This window comes from Conger conger, chromosome 1 (genome assembly GCF_963514075.1).
Source record: "Conger conger chromosome 1, fConCon1.1, whole genome shotgun sequence".
NCBI classification, from domain to species: Eukaryota; Metazoa; Chordata; class Actinopteri; order Anguilliformes; family Congridae; genus Conger; species Conger conger.
The window spans coordinates 51,573,717-51,593,846 of record NC_083760.1 but is presented as its reverse complement, the minus strand read 5'-3'; the positions used below and the strand labels follow the sequence as shown (position 1 = coordinate 51,593,846).

Genomic DNA, 20,130 nt, shown 5'->3' with positions numbered 1-20,130 from the left:
TGGTTAGGATCCTATCAAAATTGCTTAAGAAGAGGGACTCCATTAGCATATTTTAAATTAGTTATGATAAAGAAAAATATAAGAGATTGCTTCAGTTGCTGAAGAAAAGCAGCATGCCTTAGGCTAATTGTCGTAAAAGATGAGAATATATACTACACCATCGCACTAATTCAAAATAACAATCTTCTGTATTTACAAATAACTTCTCTCAACAACTTGATAATGTCAATCCTGTTAACCCTGTTATTTATAAAATGTTATCACCTGTATATTGCCTAGCTGAAAGACAGACTTTGGTCATTGCACACAATAAAATTATACAAATATTTCCTCCTTTTTTTTAAAGATATTGTGCAAGCGATCTAGTCTGTGAAGCTATCAGTTTCTATACCAAACCAAGCAATTTGAACAATGGTAGGTCTAAACATAATATGGACAGTAGGACTTGTATTGTTGCAAACATTTTAGCCTTTTTTCTGAATAGTAGTTTTCAAAATGATATTCTTCCTCATGACTGCAGGAAGAGAACACTGTCTGGTTGCTGTGCATGTATCTCTTCCAGAATCAACTTCCAGGGCACTGCCCTGGGGACATTCTCTGTGTGTTTTCCCAATGCACCATGTCATAGTTGTAGGCTTTCGAATTTTAATGCCTCTTGCACTCTTTGGCAATAAGGTGAAAGCTTGCAGACTTTAATTGTAACATACAATACAAACAATAATTCAATTTTACCTAGACACTTGTCTTGTCAAATGGAAATTCCTTGACAATGTGCTGCAATATGTGCAAGTTAAAAGGCTAGTATAGGCTACAGCTAATTTAATGTAAACAATGTTAAGCACCAAGTGATTTCTTTGTGGATATAAATGTGATACTGGTTCATGCATATCTTTGGGGAAAAAAGGAAATTCCTTTACAATATGCTGCAAAATGTGCAAGTTAAAAGGCTAGTATAGGCTACAGCTAATTTAATGTAAACAATGTTAAGCACCAAGTGATTTCTTTGTGGATATAAATGTGATACTGGTTCATGCATATGTCTGGGTTAAGTTGAAAATATAGTCTACCATTTTGGCTAATAAACTTAGGTTACCACTAAATTCTGAAATTGCAGTGCTGTCCTGGAACCATGCCAAGAAAAAATTAAATATTATGAGCATTACAGTGCCACGAAAACGTGCTCCCTTCCTGATTTCCTTTATTATTGCATATTTGTCACAAAAGACAAAGGGAACCTGAGTAAACACAGAACAGAACTTTTTTTAAAATTATTTTATTATTGGAAAGATTCTATCAAACACCCATATATAATCCATGTTAAAATATAATTGCCCCCTTAAACGGAATAAATGGTTGCTTCCTATAATGTATATCAGTCTCACATTGCTGTGGAGGAATTTTAGTCCACTCGTCTTTGTAGAACTGCTGTAACAATTAGTTCATGCAGAAAAACCTTTCAGATTAATACATAAATTCTGAATTAAAGCAGTTCTGCTTTAAGAGGGCACAAATTCCTCCACTGCAATGTGAATGACTGGTATCAAATTATAGGAAGAGTTGGATTGCTGCTAAAGGTTGTGCAACCAGTTGCAATTACTGGTGCAATTACTTTTTCACAAGGGTCATATGGGTGTTCGATAATGTTTTCATGAAATAAATGAAATAATAGTTTAAAAATGTGTTTCATGGTTACTCAGGTTCTGTTTGTCTAATATTACATTTTGTCTAAACCATTTTGTGTTACAAATATGCAATAATTCAGGTAATCAGAAGGGGCAAATACTTTTTCACAGCACTGTCGGCTAAATCCAAATGTACCAAAAATATTATTAAAATACTAGATCTGTGGTTCATCTAACGGTCACAGATACTAAAGAAGATATCTGGGCATTAGGTTATCCAAGGCAGTGAGCAATGTGTTTGACAACTTCAGTGGAAGCAAGGTGCTTGTATGTCTTAAAATGGAAGATGAGAGCTCGGTCTTTAAAAACAAGTTTCATCAGCCGCTCATGGTCAATACCGGAGCCCACCGCAATAGCCGTGCTCACGACATTGGCTTTCCTCATAGCCGCGATGCCCTCCTCGAAATTCTTGTCGGTGGTCACTGCATCCGTGATGAAAACGAAAGACCGCTCTGCATGTGGACGCACTCCTTTGTACCTTCCTCCGCGGTTGTTCACAAGATTGTCCGTGGCAAAAAGGATGCCTTCCCCCAAAGCAGAGGCTGAGTCCCGGTACACAGCCTTTTTGACAATGGAAGAGATGCTGCTTTGGCTGTAGGAAAAATCTAAGAGCACTTCAGGAGGGTTCTCCCCTCCGAACTGCAGCACAGCGAAGCGAGCCCCTCTGTAATCATTGTCCTTCTTGGCCAGAGGGATCTCTTGGGAGAGCAGTACAATGAAACTCAGAACGCTGATGAAATTTCGAGCTCTCGTTCTCTCAGAGCCATCCACGAAGAACAGGATATCAACAGGGCGCTGCACCAACGGAGCCACCTTGAGATCTGGCAAAAAAAATAAATAAAGTCTTCTTATTTTAGTTATGAAATAGAAACTTAGAAAATTTGAAGCTTATTTGCAGGAACCCAGATTGAGAGATGTTCTATACAAGGAATTTATTTACAAAACAACATGACCTAAGGTAATGGCAAGAACAGGACATTCAGCCCAGCAATGCTAGCCTTTTCCTACCCCTAAGTGCACCTACTGCCTAGTTTGCCTAAAAGCTAAATAGTATCTAACACTGTATCAAGCCTGGTCTTGAAAACACCCAGTGTTTCTGCCTCCACTACATGTACTGGCAAGCTATTCCACACATTGACCACTCGCTGTGTGAAAAAATACTTCCTAATATCTGTACGGAATTTCTCCTTTGCCAATTTCCATTTGTGCCCTCTCATTCTGCCAAACAAACTCACCCCGAAGAATCGCCTATAATTCACTCTGTTAACCCCTTTAATTAATTTATAAGCCTCAAACAATTTAAGTCTCCTTTTACTAAGCTTAAAGAGATTAAGCATCTTAAGTCCATCCTCATAACTCTTATCTTTTATACATGGAATAAATCTGGTTGCCCTTCTCTGAACCTTTTCCAGTGTCTCTATTTGCAGAGTACAAGTTGGGAATGGTTCTATAGGGGAAGGCCAGGCCCACTCCACTACATTTCATGACTTTCTAATACATTCTGTAACATCCCTATTAAATGTATGGTGCTGACAACCTTGCCGCCTGACCGAAGTTCCCTAAATGGTTTTTCATTTGAATGTAGGAGCTAGCAAGAAGGTTGCGTTATGGTGAGTGGATGAACCCCCCCCAGATCAAATCCAGACCATGCCATTTTCGACTGTGTCCAGTAGCCCCACCGGGTAATGCATAGTTATCTATTGTGTTGCCCTTGGTATGGGAGGGTTCAGCCAGTAAAGAACTAAAAATAAAACTTGGCTGCAGTGTGAAAAGAATTAGGCTGGTGGCACCACATGTTTCAGAGGAGAACCGCAGAAGTCTTCACTCTCCTGAATTGGGAGTGAGGGGTCCTGCATGAACACAGCCACACATAGTAACTGGATATTCCAAATTAGGCTGGGAATTGCATATTGTAAATCCTCAAATTGTGTCCGGGGTCTTTTATTTACTTAGGTTGCACAAAGCACAGGCCTTTATTTGGGGCAGGCTTGTATTCGAGGCAGGCCTTTATTTCTTATTAGGCTTCTGTTGTAGAATTTTATTCTTAGAAATAAAGTAAAAGGCTATACTTCAAGTGGGCCAACACTGTTCAACACTTCCTGTAACTGTTCAGAAATCAATTAGTGTAGGCTAATCAGGAAACACCGTTTGGTAAGTCATAGTGTCAGTTTAACAGACTTAACAGTTTATTGCTAATATTCTCAAACACAATAAATCACATGCAAGTCCAGAATCCATAAAATAACAACTTGCCAGACACGCTTTCATGAACAATAACAAATTAGCGTAGATAACAGCTAGTTAAGGATATTTTTTTCCTAAGGTGCGTTTTATTGTGAGACATGCGTTTCGTTTGGAGCAGCATACTCCTATCAAAGGCTAGGCTAGGCTATCAAAAGATTTTCGCTTTGGTTTGGGATTTAATTTACTTTTGGACTGTTTGATTCTATTGGTAAATGTTGGGACTGATGGGCACTGAAATCTGGGGGGTATTTGATGGTTCACTGTTAAGTTTTATGTAGTGTGTCGGGATTTCCACCCGTTTGTTTATTGCGAGCCAAGGCAGCTGCTTTCATTCATTCATTGAACGTGCGCTGTGCTGTAAATACATGGAAACCTTATTGCATAGCCAAGTAGCTTAAATTGAGTTCATTTTTAATTTTGCCTGATTTACTTTTTATTAAATTCGTAAACAATTTAATTGTGTTTAATTGTGTTTAAATGTATACTGCTTCAGCCTTTGGCAAGCTACTTAGAAGGGGGCGGCAAGCGACTGGTAGCTTGAGAGTGTTGGAGACCCATGGTGTAGGACAAGACTTTTCATTGGCATTCAGTATTAAACCAACCAACAATATAAAATATTAAACGAAACAATGTCTTCTAGTGCTCATAGACTGATAGCCCTACTGGTAGGCAATATTACCCCGGCTTGTATTTGGGGGCCGGCCTTTATTTTTCCGAATCGGCCACACCCCCGGCTATTATCTGAGGCCCGGCTTCAAATAGAATCCCGGACACAATTTGAGGATTTAATGTATGCTCAGCTCAATATTGAGTGCACAATTAAAAACAATAGCTCATTATCATTCATAGCTTGCAATTATAGAATAAACAGTGTGGAGGTGGCAGGCTAGGTCTTTTGGAGCACAGCATTTCTGTGAGTTTGGCCGTGGTATACTATTTACTTTTACATAAAACATACATTTATTTCAAGGTCAAATAAGGCATACTTGTACAATTTGTACATTCTGCATTACACATGCACTTGTCATAGAAAATATTTTTTCACGGCATGGTAGTGGTTTTGGATGAGTCCGATGTGAAAGAGAATAAAAAGTACTGATACACAGAAAGCTTGGCCTTACCTGAGCTGCACTTCAGGTCTGGGCAGATGTGTTCTGGTTCTGTAAAATTGCAAATGAGCCATGGATAAGCACCCGTGAGCACCGAGTATGAACTGGGAAAAGCTTCAAGCTATGATTGCTCAGATGCAGACTTGCCTGGACAGAGGATTAGTTCGATTTCCTCCAGAAACTCCTCAGCTGTCAGTTCTGCATACAAGCTGAGTGTTTTCACTCGGCCTGGGATGTTGCAGGCGATTTTCTCCAGGGACTGCTTGTCAGCCTCGGTGTTTCTGATGGCAATGGCGTAAACCTCCACACCACTGCAGAGGGACCCCAGGTTGTCCTGGTCTTTAGGGTCGTATCGACCGTCTGTGATGACGATGGCCACCACTTTGGTCCCAGGCCGGCGGCCGGGGAGGATCAGCTTCTCGTAGGTGAACTTCAGAGCTGAGGCTGTCCAGGTTCCCCCGGCGATCCACTCCATGGCCTTGACTTTAGCTTGGAAAGAGGCCATTGAGGTGATACTGGCATCATCCATCCTGATGGCCTGCACTTCTTCCTGATGGCTGTACTGGACCACACCCAGACGGGAACCTGGCAACCAGTTTGAGAAGAGGAATCCTTGGGGTGCTTTGATACTAACAAGGTTGACACTCTGATGTGACATAAGCCTGTCCATCTCTTTAAGAGATGCAATTTTTTTTTTTAAACTTCTAAACTAAATGGGTGTGCGTAGAGGGCATCGACGAGACGCTGCAAGTTTTCTTAGTTGTGATCCGTCAAATAAATTAATCACTGATGCTGTCAAGCAGGAAATGACATTAAATTCATTAGGTTAAATTTTCCAAATGCAAATATCTAAGACCATAATGCAAATAATTTTATTATAATTACTTGAGTTTGTGGTCAGAAAATTCTATCTGGTTCTGCCTCCTAATTTACCTGAAATGTCAGAAACATTCTTGGCCATTTTCCCAAGTCGGTTGGCAAGACTGATGACAAAATTTTGAGCAAGATTGAAGCTGATTTTCCCTATGCTTTCGGAGCTGTCGATCACAAACACCAGGTCTAGAGCAGGACAAACCTTTTCACAGTCTGCAAAGAAAACGATAGTTAGGATTTATATCATCAGATGAGAACAAGGAGTACAACATCTACAGTATATTGCTATCTAAAGTATTACCACAACAACCGCATGTTTCCCTCACATAATCCACGATTTCACACTCCTGTAAATGAAAATAAAAACACATTTTTAAAGGTTTGAAAGACTAGACCGTTCACTTGAGAAGGGCATACATTTTTTTGGTATTTACTCACAGATAAACCAGAGGCGCCGCGATAGCCAGGCGACCCCTACAGTACATCACAAATAAAATTAAATTGCAATGTTACACAAAATAGAAAAAACATATACAGTATGAAGTATATTACATTTTCAATCCTTAATTTTCACCTATTAAAAATGCCCTATTTCATAACTGTTAATGGTAGTGTTTTTGTAGCAATGTTGATTGCATTCTGTAATTGCTCCTTTACTGTATATCCAATTTTCCACCAGTGGTGTCACGTGCGACAATTATGCCTGAACCAAAACTTGCATGCTGAATGTGAAAGAGTGAAAATAGTCTAAAAAAAGTGTCTTTAAAATTAGGTTTGATATGTTGTTCAATATTACCGTGTCAGACAACATTGTTGGTTATCTCTAGGCAGTCCTATTTCTCCAAAATATGGTATCACTGGATTGTCTACTAAGAAAAATAAGCACTCGATGTGTTCCTACTATAATATGCAACACTTCATAAAGGTAAATAATATCAAGGCTTCATTATTGTATGGTGCACAATATATTCCATTCAGAACATGATGTGCCAGTGCATCTCAATACTGTTGAACCTAATGTATTATTTTGTTCTACATTACGCTTTCATGCCTTGATTTGGTTTATGTGTATTGCCACAGCACAGTGCATGTGGTGACGAGGGTGGGGTGGGGTACCAAGACTCACCACTGGGCCAGGACTACCCCTGGATCCTCTGTTTCCAGGTACACCTGTGGGTCCTGGCTCCCCCTTAAGGCAGACAAGAGCATCAGCATGTAGAGAAACACTACATACGTTTGCATGCAAAATATACACTCAGTGATCACTTTATTACATAGGTCTATACACCAGCTTGTTAATGCAAATATTTAATCAGCCAATCATGTGGCAGCAACTAAATGCATAAAAGCATGCAGACATGGCCTAGAGGTCAATGTCAGAATGGGGAAAAGATGTGATCTAAATGACTTTGACCAGGGAATGATTGCTGGTGCCAGGTCGGTTTGAGAAACTGCTGACCTCCTGGGATTTTCACGCACAACAGTCTCTAGAATTTGCAGAGAATGCTGCGAAAAACCAAAAACATCCAGTGAGCAGTAGTTCTGCAGGCACAAACACATTGTTAATGAGAGAGGTCAGAGGAGAAGAGCCAGACTGGTCGAAGCTGACAGGAAGGTGAGAGTAACGCAAATAAACATGCCATACAATAGTGGTATGCAGAAGAGCATCACTGCACACAATGTGTCAAACCTCTAAGTGGATAGGCTACAGCAGCAGAAGACTTATTAAGTCTAAAAAATAAGTTTAATAAATACCTACTAAAGTGCTCACTGAGTGTAAGTGAATCAGATAGATTCAATTAGTCAATTTATTTCATTATTATTTGGCATGTTTGTCAAATATGTCACAAAAAGCTCATCAATGGATCAGTTGGAAGTATATGTTTAATTTAGTTTTATTATTAGGCAGCTTTGAACTGAATCAGTGCCTGATTTCAGAAGATACTACCAACCACTCACGGTTACTCCTGTAGTTCCTTTTGGCCCATGTTTTCCTTTGCTTCCAAAATAGCCTCTTGGACCCTGAAAAACACATTCAGAGCTAACAGCAGTTTAACAGTTTAAGAGCAGCAATGCATGTTCCAGTTAGAATTCTCTTTGGTAGCATTACATGACATTCACCAGCCTCATAACAATATATCATTGTTCTAAGCAAGTCACAGAAAAATATCCACCATGTCATATAAAAGGTCTTTGGCAACATCACTTGTAATGTATAATCTAGTCATGAAAATCAACTTGGAGGATATGATACCACATTTTCTTCTGAATTTAAGAGCTTAAATGCCATTTCATTAATTGTTATGACCGAAGCGCCAGCAACTTAAAAATAATGGGATAAAGGAGGAACCTCTATGTCAACGCATTGCCTATTAGCCAGCCAGAATATAGATATTGGAAGAGATTGCTCACAAGAGTTTCGATATAAACTGAGGAAAATGCTTTTATTTACTGAAAGTAATTATCTTCATTTTGTCAAGAAGCTTGTTCTCTCCTCTGCTGTTTGAGCTGTTATTTGAGTTGGTTGTTCTTTTCGCAAACATGAAAAGATAGCGGCTCACCGGCAGTCCTTGAAAACCTGGAGCTCCTCTGTCTCCCTTGAGGAAAACGGAATGCAGCATTAGTTGCCAGTTGGTAAACATTTAGTTGAACAAAATAGATTGCAATGATAAAAAAACAGCCAAATAGAATACCTGCAAACCCCTGGAACCGGGGTAGTTGTGCCCATTCTTTCCTTGATCGCCCTAGAAAAGTTCAGTTCATGAAATATACCTATCCATTACATTGTCAGCCTCTACATCCATCATTATCATTTAGTTTCACATGTACAATCCACCTACGTTGACAATCATTTTTCTATGTTTGAATATTTAAATGTGAAACTTTTTTTCTTTCCATTCTTAGTCTGTTGGGTTTCCACAGTACAAATGATTGGCAGAATGTATACACAATTAGGCCTGTCTGAGGTCGACTATGCTCAGCGTCCCCTCAGGAGGGCCTAGCTGAAATCACCTTGGGTCCTGGTCTACCAATATCCCCTCTTGGCCCGGAGTCCCCTGCTTCACCTGGAGACCCCTATACAGGAATAGAAAAGGTGATCAAGTCTCAGATAGTCAGTGAGATGAGTGTTGTTGTTATTGAGTGTTGTAAGCCAGATCTGGCACCATTACTCATATAAAACATATGATCTCCTGTAATGTAATTCACTCTGAATAAAATCATCTCATCCTATTAAGATATAGGTATGGTCAGGGCTTAAGGCTTACAGATTTGTAAGATTCAGAAAGAAGAAGAAGATATTGAAACCCGTGGGGTAATTTATCCTCTGCACTTGACCCATCAAAGTTAGTTAGGAGTAGTGGGCAGCCACCATGCAGCACCCAGGGAGCAATGCGGGGTTAAGGGCCTTGCTCAAGGGTCTAACAGCCACAATGGTCTTATCATGGCTACACCGGGGCTTGGACCACCACCCTTCCTGGTCTGAGTCATGTACCTTGGCCACTAGGCTACAGGCTGCCCCAGAACTGCCCCAGCAGAAGCCTGCTCCAGGGCTTGCTCTCGGCTAAAATACTTACTTTCTCTCCGGGCGCTCCACCTTCACCATGTGGGCCACGGACTCCTGGGACACCTGGAGGCCCCTGGGGACATTGTAGGAACAACAGAAAAGTCAGACTGATTCAGTTTTGGGTAACTGAACACAAAATAGTATTTCTAAAAGAGGCGACAATACTGGTGATTTAAGCATGACTGTGGATTCAGATTCTTTCACTAAAATATATGAAAAAAATATTTTGAATAAAGACAAATTCATCCACTAAACTTACTGGAACCCCTTTAATACAATCGCTTCCAGGAAGTCCTCTTTCTCCCTCCAGTCCTATGTTTCCCTAAGATGTACGGTCAAGGAGAAGATCAGAAGACAAACTGCATGGACACATATCCAAACAAATGGGATAGAACAGGTCAACAGGATTTGGGAGGAACGTTGCGTACCTTGTCTCCTTTACCACCAGCTCTGCCTTGCAGACCAACTTTCCCGCTATCTCCTCTGTGTCCCTAAGTATCCATGTTTATTTGGTTAGTGAAATAATAACTGAAGATGTTTTTGAAAGAATGAGGTTGCACTACACCTGCTCTCAGTGTCACAGAGGAACACGCTCTCACACATGCTCTCAGTTTGCACACTATCTAGTTCAAGGGCAGAATGGTTCAATCTGGTAGCTTCCACACTTTTCACACCTACCACAGAGGGTTCCATAAAAAACTTTAATTGGTCCTATAAAGTCAAGCCAAAGAACCCTTTCAGAGCCCTTTTTCTAAGAGTGTAACTTTTGATTTTTGGATATGTGGATCTACCTGAAAATGATGATTTAGTATGCAGAATGACTAAAAATATTTAGCTGCCCATGTACAGACTCAAATGCCCGATTAATAATTCATAAAATGTGGGTCAAATGTGGGTAAAATTTTGAGAATGGATGACCAAATCTATTTGCTAATTGATAATTAATAACGGTTCTGAGTATATTTTCCTGTTATAAATCATAAGATGATATGTTGCGTTACTCAACTTTAATGCAAAAAAATGACACATACTTATGAAGATGGAGAGGCAAGCCAATGGTAAATACTCACAGGATTTCCAGGATCCCCATCTGGTCCAGGCTGCCCCTGAAGCACACATTGATTTGAGAATAGGAGTTTATGGGCATATTTAGTTTGATAATAGAAAAGCTGGCCATTTACAGGAATGTGCTTGAACGGGTACCTTGACTCCTTTTTTCCCTGGAAGACCGGGGTTTCCCGCGTAGCCTCTGACACCCTGTAATGAGGACAATTTTTTCCCAAGAAGCTTGCGTAGTCACATGATGTATAGAATGCTGGTCGGTGTCCTGAATCCTTACCTTTTGTCCAGCACCTCCCTGAGGCCCCCGGGGGCCAGGCCTGCCATTCTGCCCAGCATCACCCTGCTCAGGGCAGGACATTCACAGGCCACATTACTCTCACATGGGAAGAACAAACATTCACCTCTACACTACAACATGAACTACATGGAGTGTCCACTTAATCTCTACATGCAGGAGGAATTTAAGTCAATCAATACATTATATTTACAGATGCGGGATCTACAAGAAGGGAGGAAAATCCTTGAATTCTGCCGATCCAGTGAATTCTGATTGTGTGAATTGAGGGTGGCCTGTAGCATAGTGGTTAAGGTAAATGACTAGGACACGCAAGGTCGGTGGTTCTAATCCCGGTGTAGCCGCAATGAGATCCGCACAGCCGTTGGGCCCTAGAGCCAGGCCCTTAACCCTGCATTGCTCCAGGGTAGGATTGTTTCCTGCTTAGTCTAATCAACTGTACATTGCTCAGGATAAGAGTGTCTGCCAAATGCCAATAATGTAATGTGTAGTTGTTTTGGATCTTGGGCTCATCATTTGAACATACGTAGATTAGCATGTACAGACCTTTTCTCCTGGATCTCCTGCTTCGCCCTTGAGCCCAAAGTCACCAGTAGGGCCGAGGTCTCCCTGTCAGGGAAAATAAATGTACTGTGTCAATCCTTCCTTTGAAAATAAATGTTTCAGTAATGAGGGAAGAAAATTTAAACCCATGAAAGAAAATTAATCCATAAGGGATGATGTAACTGTTAGGCCTATTTCATTTATCAGTACTGCTAACTCTGTAACCAGAGAAGACATGGAAAATAAACATGCACATATACACTCAGTGAGCACTTTATTAGGTATTTATTATTATTTTTTAGACGTATTGGTCTTCTGCTGCTGTAGACTATTCACTTAAAGGTTTGACATGTTTTGTGTTCAGAGATGCTCTGCTGAGTGTAGAGTAATGTGTATATGCAGGAGAGTAAACATAAAATAAATTATCAAGAGAGAAAGCAAATTCATTTAAAATCTACACAGAAAATTGAAATAGTATCTGGGTTGTAGGTGTTAGCTGTGACAACTCTTTGCTGTTCTTACTGGCATGCCTGGATCCCCTTTGCATCCAGGGCTACCTATGATGCCAGGCTTTCCCTGAAAAATAGAGCAAGTACAGAGCTCAGCACCCTTAAGCAGTTATTAGAACAATTTGGTACAGTATGTATGAGAAAGCAAAGACATACCTTTTCACCATCAATTCCATTGAAACCAGGAGCTCCTCTTTGCCCCTAAACATTAACAGATTAAAGGTTTTCTTTTGTGTGACAATAAAAGGCATGATTGCAATTATAAAAGACAGCAATCTGGTTAGCATATAAATAACAAAAGGAAATACTAGTCTCATACCTTAACTCCAGATACTCCTATATCCCCCTGTGAAGTATATTGAGAGTGAAACCATTAATGTAAGCATTGATGCATTGGTGTAAGGTTGAGTACAAAGAAATGTGCTCACGATAAATTAATTCGGTATGCCACAAAACAAACCTTTTCTCCTTTTATGCCTGGGAGCCCCTGTAAATGGATGAAGAAGATGTAAAATTGTGCTCAAATAAATAGTAGTACAAGCCAAGACTCTAGTACTGTAAGAGATACTACTGACCTTTCGTCCAGGCAAACCTATCTGGCCTTCAATACCCGGATCTCCCTGTGAAAAACGACACCAAATTTCAGATCTGTAAGTTTCATCAGGAAAGGACTATATCAAAGCAGCATGTTTAAATGTTTTGGTCTATTTTTTTTTGGCCAAATTTGCATCTCTTGGCCACTCAAAGCAGAAAATGCCACTCATCAGAAAGGGTGAGGATCTCCTGTTGCCTGGAACGCTCATTCCATGGATGACATTATTCCTGGTGCTGCCAGGATTCAGTCAAGAACAGAGAGCAAATATTTTTGTTGCATCTTCTCATCTTTATGATCAAAGGGCTGAGAATAAATCTAAAGCAGGTCACAATAGGTTGCACAATACAGTAGGTTGCATAATAGGTTGACATATGCATGCCACTTGGGATATGACCATGGCAATATGGTTAAGATACCTTTGTGTGAGATGGTTCACAATGTATCCCTTCCCTGTATTCAAGCTAGCATGAGGCACTGAGTTAAAAAAATCCAAAGGATCCAGTTACACCAAGTGTAAAGTCCAAACTAGAGGTCGCTTACGAGAGTAACTTCCAACATCAGCTAATAAATGCGGTGGCACCATGATTACTTTGGTTACATTCCAAATGTTGGTTTGGATGTAAAGTTATTACTAAGACTAGTGGATTATCAATATTCAAAACGTTCTCTCCTCGTGGTTAAGTTACCAACTGCTACTTGGCATTGTAGCTAGTTGGCTAAATCACAACCGAAATATCATATCCTTAAATTAAGCTTCTTCTTGATTACAGTTGCAAAATAGAATGCTGTTTCTGAGTTTCTGTGTTCAAAAATTATGCTTTACCGCTGAGTGTACTGTATTAGGTGCAGGCTCCAGATAGTTTTTTTTTTTTTTTGATTGGTACCAAATTGTAAGATAAATGTTAGGTCTTAATGTCGCTAATGGCGGCCTGTAGCGTAGTGGCTAAGGTACATGACTGGGACCTGCAAGGTCAGTGGTTCAATCCCCGGTGTAGCCACAATAAGATCTGCACAGGCCCTTAACCCTGCATTGCTCCAGGGGAGGATTGTCTCCTGCTCTGGATAAGAGCGTCTGCCAAATGCCATTAATGTAATGCAATGTACGAATTCAAGCACTCTCCGCTTGAATTCATCAGGTGTGGGAGGTCTCGCGAGCAGATTCTGTGTTTTATGTCATTGACCAATCAGGAGGTGGTTCCATGTACAATGTTTTTCTGATCTGGTCGGGAGCCTGTATAGTCTATGCTATCCAATCAGCTGTCTGATGTCGCAGAGTGTAAGGGCATGGACCCCGCGCCGAGCTCCGACCTCACGTTCCCACGAGCAGTACCCCACGAGGAGGTGTCTCGGAGACGAACTCTCTTTTCCTTTAAGTATCTTCGAATGTCCTGGAGAACTGGTAAGTTCTACTGAACTTCCAGCCCAGTCTCGAAGTGAAGTGGGGTGACGCAACGCTGTTATATGATCTCCTGTATTCATTGTAGTTTTTCTAGTTGACTCAATTCCACTCAATTATAATTATGATTAAGCATATTTTATTGTAGTCAAGTAAATAGAATTATACAGTTCACAGGTTAAATATGATCTTTCAGTTTGCTAGTCACATGCATTGCTTTATATTCTTTCAACCGTATACCGGTGCATTTACGTGATTCACATAAGGTTCATATAACCCCTTTGTTTTTCTAATTCACCTTTCCACCAGATGTTAATGTCAAGATACACCCTTTGCTGTTGATGAGCTCTTTGAACAGCTACATTGGTTTGGGAATCTGGGGCAGGATCAGGACCCGGACTTTCGAAAGACGTGACTTTGCTCCAGTCACTGGCTCCAATGCCACAGATGTCCTTGGAGACAGCCTTCACCTGCACTTCGTACCGCGAGTGCCTGTTGTATGGGATGTGCACTGGTGTGTCCGGTAAACTATACTTCTCCTGCCAGTCAGTGGACCCGCTGCTTCTGTAGCGGTACGTGTACTTCCCCCCCGACGTGTCTTCGAACACGTCGGGGGGGGGGGGGGGGTGCAGTGCAGCCGCAGCATGTGCCTCTCCTCACTGACACTGAGGTTAGAGGGGGGAGGCTTTAGGTTCTTGCGTGGGTCCAGCAGGAAGGTGTTCTGTAGCGTGGAGGGGCCTCGCATCCTGTTCAAGAGGATGTGAATGTCGATGAAGTCGGGCAGCTTTCCATGCAGGTGACAGCCTGTTTTATCCTCCCCGCTGTAGAAGTACAGGCCACAGCTACCCAAGGCCTTCATTTCCATATGCTTATGCCAGTAGTAGAGCTGGAGGTCTCTGGTCCCATCGTTGGCCGCCAGGTGTAGTTCATGGCTCCAAGCATGTCGTAAAAGCAATTAAACTCTTTCACCAGCTTTTCTGTATGATGAGGGATGCGCATGATCACCTCTTCGCTATCAGTCCTGTTGCCACAACTCTTGGGCTGAGTCCACACCACGTACGCCACTCCATTCTCCATATCCAGACATTCCTGGTAATGCGTAGATTCCTCCGTACGGGACTCTGGGTCGCCAGCCTGCCCAGCTGTTACTGTAATGTGGTATTGAACGCTACATGTACTGCTGTTCAATTTCTCCGTTGGGCTCCAGGTCAAGTTCACGCAGAAGTCGTTGGGGAATTGCAGATACACATCACTAGCAGAGGGAGCGCGCCACTCCAGCTTGATTATAATTGTCCTGCGTTGCTCTCTCCTCAACAGCCCGTAGATATCTTGTTAAGCAAAATCCTAAGAGGTACCTTTACGTCTAAAAGCTCACTTCTTATATATCCTGAAACTTGTACAGAAGTGTATTTATTCTGGTAAAAAATTAATCCAGAAATATCCCCATTATACCGAGGGGGAAAACACTAGCTCTTATGCAACTTATTTAATGAGCCTATTCATCACTGTTATCTGCCTCACTGTCATAGTCTCTCTTGGACTCTCTCCACACTTTGACTTCATACAAGCCAGCAGTAAGTGCCCTCCACCAGCTCAATACATTCATCAGGTGCTCTTTCTTGTGGCGCCTTAAGGGATCTACAAAGGACATCCAACTAATAGCTGAGTGTAATTCATCACCCAACTCCTCTACAGTCAGTCCTTTGAATCTATCCGACAAATTGTCAGTGCTATAATCAGGGAGGCCCTTAAAGCCTCTTAATCTTCTTTCGGTATTAACATCCCTCCCTTTTTCCTTATCTTTCCTACATTTTTCCATCTCCTCAGACTTTTATTTCCCAATCGTCCACATTGTTTTCCTCATCTCTTTGCTTTAACCAGGCCTTATGTTCCTCCCCTGTAGGAGCAAGCCCACACTTCTCAATTAAGAATGTTATTATATTTACCGTTTCTTTGAAAGCCAGACCCCCTGGGTCACCAATCACTCGTTCGGCATGTTGAGTCTCCTCCAAGGTCATGCTGGAACACATTCTACACATGGCCTCAGTCAGACCTTTAGCCTTACTCTAAATCTAAGTCCTCTGACTTCAGACTCCTCAGTGTCCATAAACGGTTGTACATTTGTCTTGAACCACATATTTTTCCTCTTACGGGCGTGCTTACTACCACCCCACTGGCGTGTGCGAGGGGTTAACAATGCATTCCTGCCTAACCCATCTTCTGTCAATCTCTCATCAGGCAGGCCTAGGGCCGGGTCCTCGACACATCGTAACCCACAAGAAAATCATATAATAATCATCATACCATCTGCCCTGGGGATCCTGGATTTCCTGTGGCACCTTTAATTCCCTTGGTACCCTATGAGAGACAAAAATCTTTCCTGAACTTCGGTTTATGTGAGCAGGTGTGCGGTGCTTTAACAAACAGCTGCTGTCTTACATACTTTGCGACCCTGTTGTCCTTTGGGTCCTGCCAGCCCTGCTGTTTGCACACACATTTTTTCCCGGCACTGGGGAAAACCAGACAAAGACGTCATGTAAATGAGACATGTCACATGCAACAGACTAAGCGTTACTAAGTAGCTGAAATTTAAATAGCTTTTCCATTATGTCTTGGAGGACATTCTCCTTGATCTTAAAACAAAATTGTACTCACCACAAATTCACCTTCCTTAACCTGGGAGAAGAAATAAATGCATGTTATGTATAATATATTTTTCAATGTATGTATAATGTCTAATGCTGATCAGAGGAGAGGTGCATCTCTCAATACAATTAGTAGGCACCTAGTTCGTAGCTAGAGGACATTTACGCCGTAACTGGAGGAAACCTAGCGGGTGCAGACTCCCGATCATAGTTAGCTAGTAAGATAGCCCAGGCATGAACTATAAGGCTATATGGCTCAGTCAGCAGTTACAGCAAATAGCTTTACCAATTGAACTGCTCGGTAGATCATCTACAATAGCCCCTTGTTGAACAACGATTAAAAATGGTTACACGGTTGCCGTGGGATGCCATCTCAGATGGTCCTACTTTAGCTATGCTAATCTCTATTCTTGATGATCTGTGGCAGGGCACACCCCTTAACCTTCCAATGGGAACAGCCCTGTGGTTGGACTTGCCATGGTGTCAGTTATCATTTGGACGGCTGCATTCCGGTTGGATGCCAGGTAGTCCTTCCGGTAGAGCTGCACGGGGGAGCTTGCAATCTGCCTCAGCTCATTCTCCACGGTGCTCTGCCCCGTAGCCACCACAAAGATCTTCATGCCTGTTGCCTTTGCGGCCTCAGCAGCCTGCTGGACTCCACCACACGGGCTGCCGGTGATATGCCCATCAGTCAGAACCACGGCAAACTGTAGCTTGCCTGGGCGTACACGCCTCACCTGCTCTGTCATGTTCCTGAGGGCGCAGTCAATGAAGGTCCCACGACCAATGTACCTGATAGCTTTGGCCCTAGCTAGAAAGACAGAGGCTTGGCTGGTGAACTGGCTGAAGATCTCCACACGGTCAGAAAAGTGCAGCCCACCGTAGGCCCACTGAACCTTGTTGGACCTCAGAGTGGTACCCTCCAGCTTCTGTACAAATAGATTGAGGAATGTCTTCAGCTCTTCCACCGAGCTCCCCGGTGGGTACTCCCTCAGTGCCACAGACTCAGATGTGTCGATGGCGAAGTACACATTGATGGGGCAGTCAAGGTCATCTGGGGGGCACAGACAAGAGGCACAATTGGGCATCCATTAGACCAGAGGACACCAACATAGATCCTAATGATTGATAGGGTCTCCTAGACCAAGGGATTTACAAGCTGATTTGCTGGTCCCCTGGTTTTCCCCTTAAAATCTAAATCCAGGCCCTTGAAACCAGACATTCATTGAACAATGTTAAACAATTTCAAATGAACATTCCATTCCAACACATTTCTCAATACAAATGGATGCGACTTAGATCTAACAATGCCAGCTGATTCATTGCTTACCTGAAATTTTGTTTTTAAGGCAAGAACAAATATTACCTTAAAGTTGATTAAAGTATATTATAACAGGCAAATAATTGTCAACTTTTGTTCTCTCAGCTTTTTTCCCCGTTGGCAGCCATTTTTGCTCATTCCACACAAACCTTTTTATGTTGTTAGCTAACATTAGCTAGCATTCGTGCCAAACAGAAAAAAGTTTGAACATGTTCGCAAATGTTAGCTAACGAATGCAGCTCAGGCTTCTAGCAACAATTTTATGTCAATTCAATTAATTGTAGATAAAAATTAGCACACCCTGCAGTCCTCCAGGAACAGGGTCGTCTACCTCTGAATTACATAAAAATACAATTTACAGGAGGCAATCCCCGCAGGAGCATTGCAGCGGTAAGGGTATTGCTCAAGGGCCCAACTGCTGTGCAGATCTTATCGTGTCTATACCAGGGCTCAAGCCACCAACCTTCTGGGTCCCAGGCATGTACCTTGAGGCTTCAGGCTGCAGGCTGGGTAGAAGTTAAAATCACACTTGTTTAAAACACACAGGTATGGTAAAGTAATTGTTAGGTGAAAATAATTATATTTCAATCTGTATAGGTTCCATTAGTACCAAGCAAATGAACAAATTTAAATTCTGAAAGAAAGAATCATAGAATACAATGAATCACCTGCACTGTTATAGAAGTTTTCTACGGAACATTACAGGTTTGATCTACAGTAAACCACAGAATTCAATAAAATAATGTAACGCTTGCTAAGGTATACAGGGTATATCAGCGCTTTGGATAAATGCCAACCATTTACCATTTACCATATACGGTATATACGATATCATCAAGGTCAAGGTTAATTCATTCTTTTGGTCAATAAAATAGTGTCGATCATAAATCTGTCCACGATCAAAGGACAAAGTTCATCATGAATGGATGGATCACTTTATCACTAATAATAAAACTAGATAAGTGAGAGAGGCAGTCACTCCCATGCTGAAGCTGCATTCAATAATAGGTGGTTTGAAATAGTGAACCAATACAATGCTATTAGTGCATGATTGATTCTCAGCTCTGTGTAAATGTGGGATATCAATAAGGAATGTTAAACACTAACAAAAACGACAGTCTTAACTGTCTTAAAATCTTTGTTTTTTATATGTCCATATCGTATAACAGGCCTGGGTTCAAATTGTAAATGTTTTTGATTCAAATACTATTTCACTATAGATTTTGCCTGGAGCAAATGCAGGAAAGAATCCAGGAAAATACTGTTAGAACCCAGGACTGCAGTTTTATAAGCCAGTCAGAAGCATTATCTTTGCACAATGAATATTTGTCATAATCATCTCTGCCTCCAATACACAACCTGGGCTCTCACCATTGCTGTTTATGTCCTGAATGATGTGGTTGTCATTCTCAGGGTCCAGAGCAGAGACCTGCAGGGCCCACAGCAGGAGTATGGTTTTCAGCAGGACACCCATGGCGAAAGAACGGGGCAGGGGTGCGAAGAACCAGTACCACACACACACACTGTGTCGCAAGCTGAGGAGAGAAGAATTCAAAGCAGTCACACTACAGCTATAGAGAGAGCTGCTTTGAGTTGAGGCTAGTATTTCTCAATGCAGTGAGCAATCCAATAAATTTAGTTTTCAAATTTGGGATGAGGTACTTTTAAAATGCAAACAAATAAATTGTGTATAGGAGCCCTATGTCATTACATTGTTATTGCATGTCATTACAGCAAATCATTAACTAAAAGAAAATCATTATCATTGCATATCAATATGGACAACACTCAAAAATGAATATTTACAAAGGCTGTTGCCGTGTATCTGTTACTTATGGATTCTACAAGTATGTTCAACCCATTTGTGATTAAGATAACAGTGCCTTCATAAACAATTATCCTACACTTTTATTCATACTTTAAGTTCATCAGGCAAACAAACTGGATGCCTTCCTTTGTTTACACTGCATAAAGTTTAACAAAATTAAAAATTGTGATATAATGAGTACGTAAAGTCTTACCAATCTATTGCAGGAGAGCTTCAGATCTGCAGTCCTTGGTTAGCTCTGATCTCCTTACACCTTCCTGGGTTGGTATGCTAACCATAATGCTACCTGTTAAGACTTGCCAGGCATCACAAAGCATTTGGAATCCTTGTGGGAAGATTTATGGAGAAAACACTGAATCAACACTGTATCAGTGCTCACTTGTCTAGCAAGACATTCTTTCAGTGTTTGGAAAACAGTTCACCTCATAAGTACTTGATACGGTGAGCACTAAAAGCACCATTG

The 20,130-nt window shown here is 41.4% G+C and overlaps 1 protein-coding gene across 2 annotated transcripts; it reads right to left on the bottom strand.

The window, feature by feature from the left end:
- Positions 1-671: 671 nt before the first annotated feature.
- LOC133123687 (collagen alpha-2(VI) chain-like) lies at positions 672-19,919 on the bottom strand. Of its 2 annotated transcripts, XM_061234168.1 has the most exons (29): positions 19,861-19,919; positions 19,211-19,374; positions 16,995-17,572; positions 16,529-16,549; positions 16,317-16,382; positions 16,178-16,231; positions 12,458-12,502; positions 12,343-12,369; positions 12,202-12,228; positions 12,039-12,083; positions 11,896-11,949; positions 11,377-11,439; positions 10,813-10,875; positions 10,677-10,730; positions 10,544-10,579; positions 9,902-9,964; positions 9,733-9,795; positions 9,484-9,546; positions 8,921-8,983; positions 8,602-8,652; positions 8,470-8,505; positions 7,868-7,930; positions 7,035-7,097; positions 6,347-6,382; positions 6,210-6,255; positions 5,969-6,121; positions 5,183-5,620; positions 5,048-5,086; positions 672-2,503 (listed from the first exon to the last, which is right to left on the bottom strand). In XM_061234168.1, exons 2-29 carry the CDS (start codon positions 19,311-19,313, stop codon positions 1,896-1,898), a joined length of 3,021 nt encoding a protein of 1,006 aa, XP_061090152.1. In that variant the 5' UTR covers positions 19,314-19,374; positions 19,861-19,919; the 3' UTR covers positions 672-1,895. The 2 variants fall into 2 exon arrangements, with proteins under 2 accessions (XP_061090152.1, XP_061090159.1); XM_061234175.1 differs by lacking the exon at positions 6,347-6,382.
- Between the last annotated feature and the right edge of the window lie 211 nt (positions 19,920-20,130).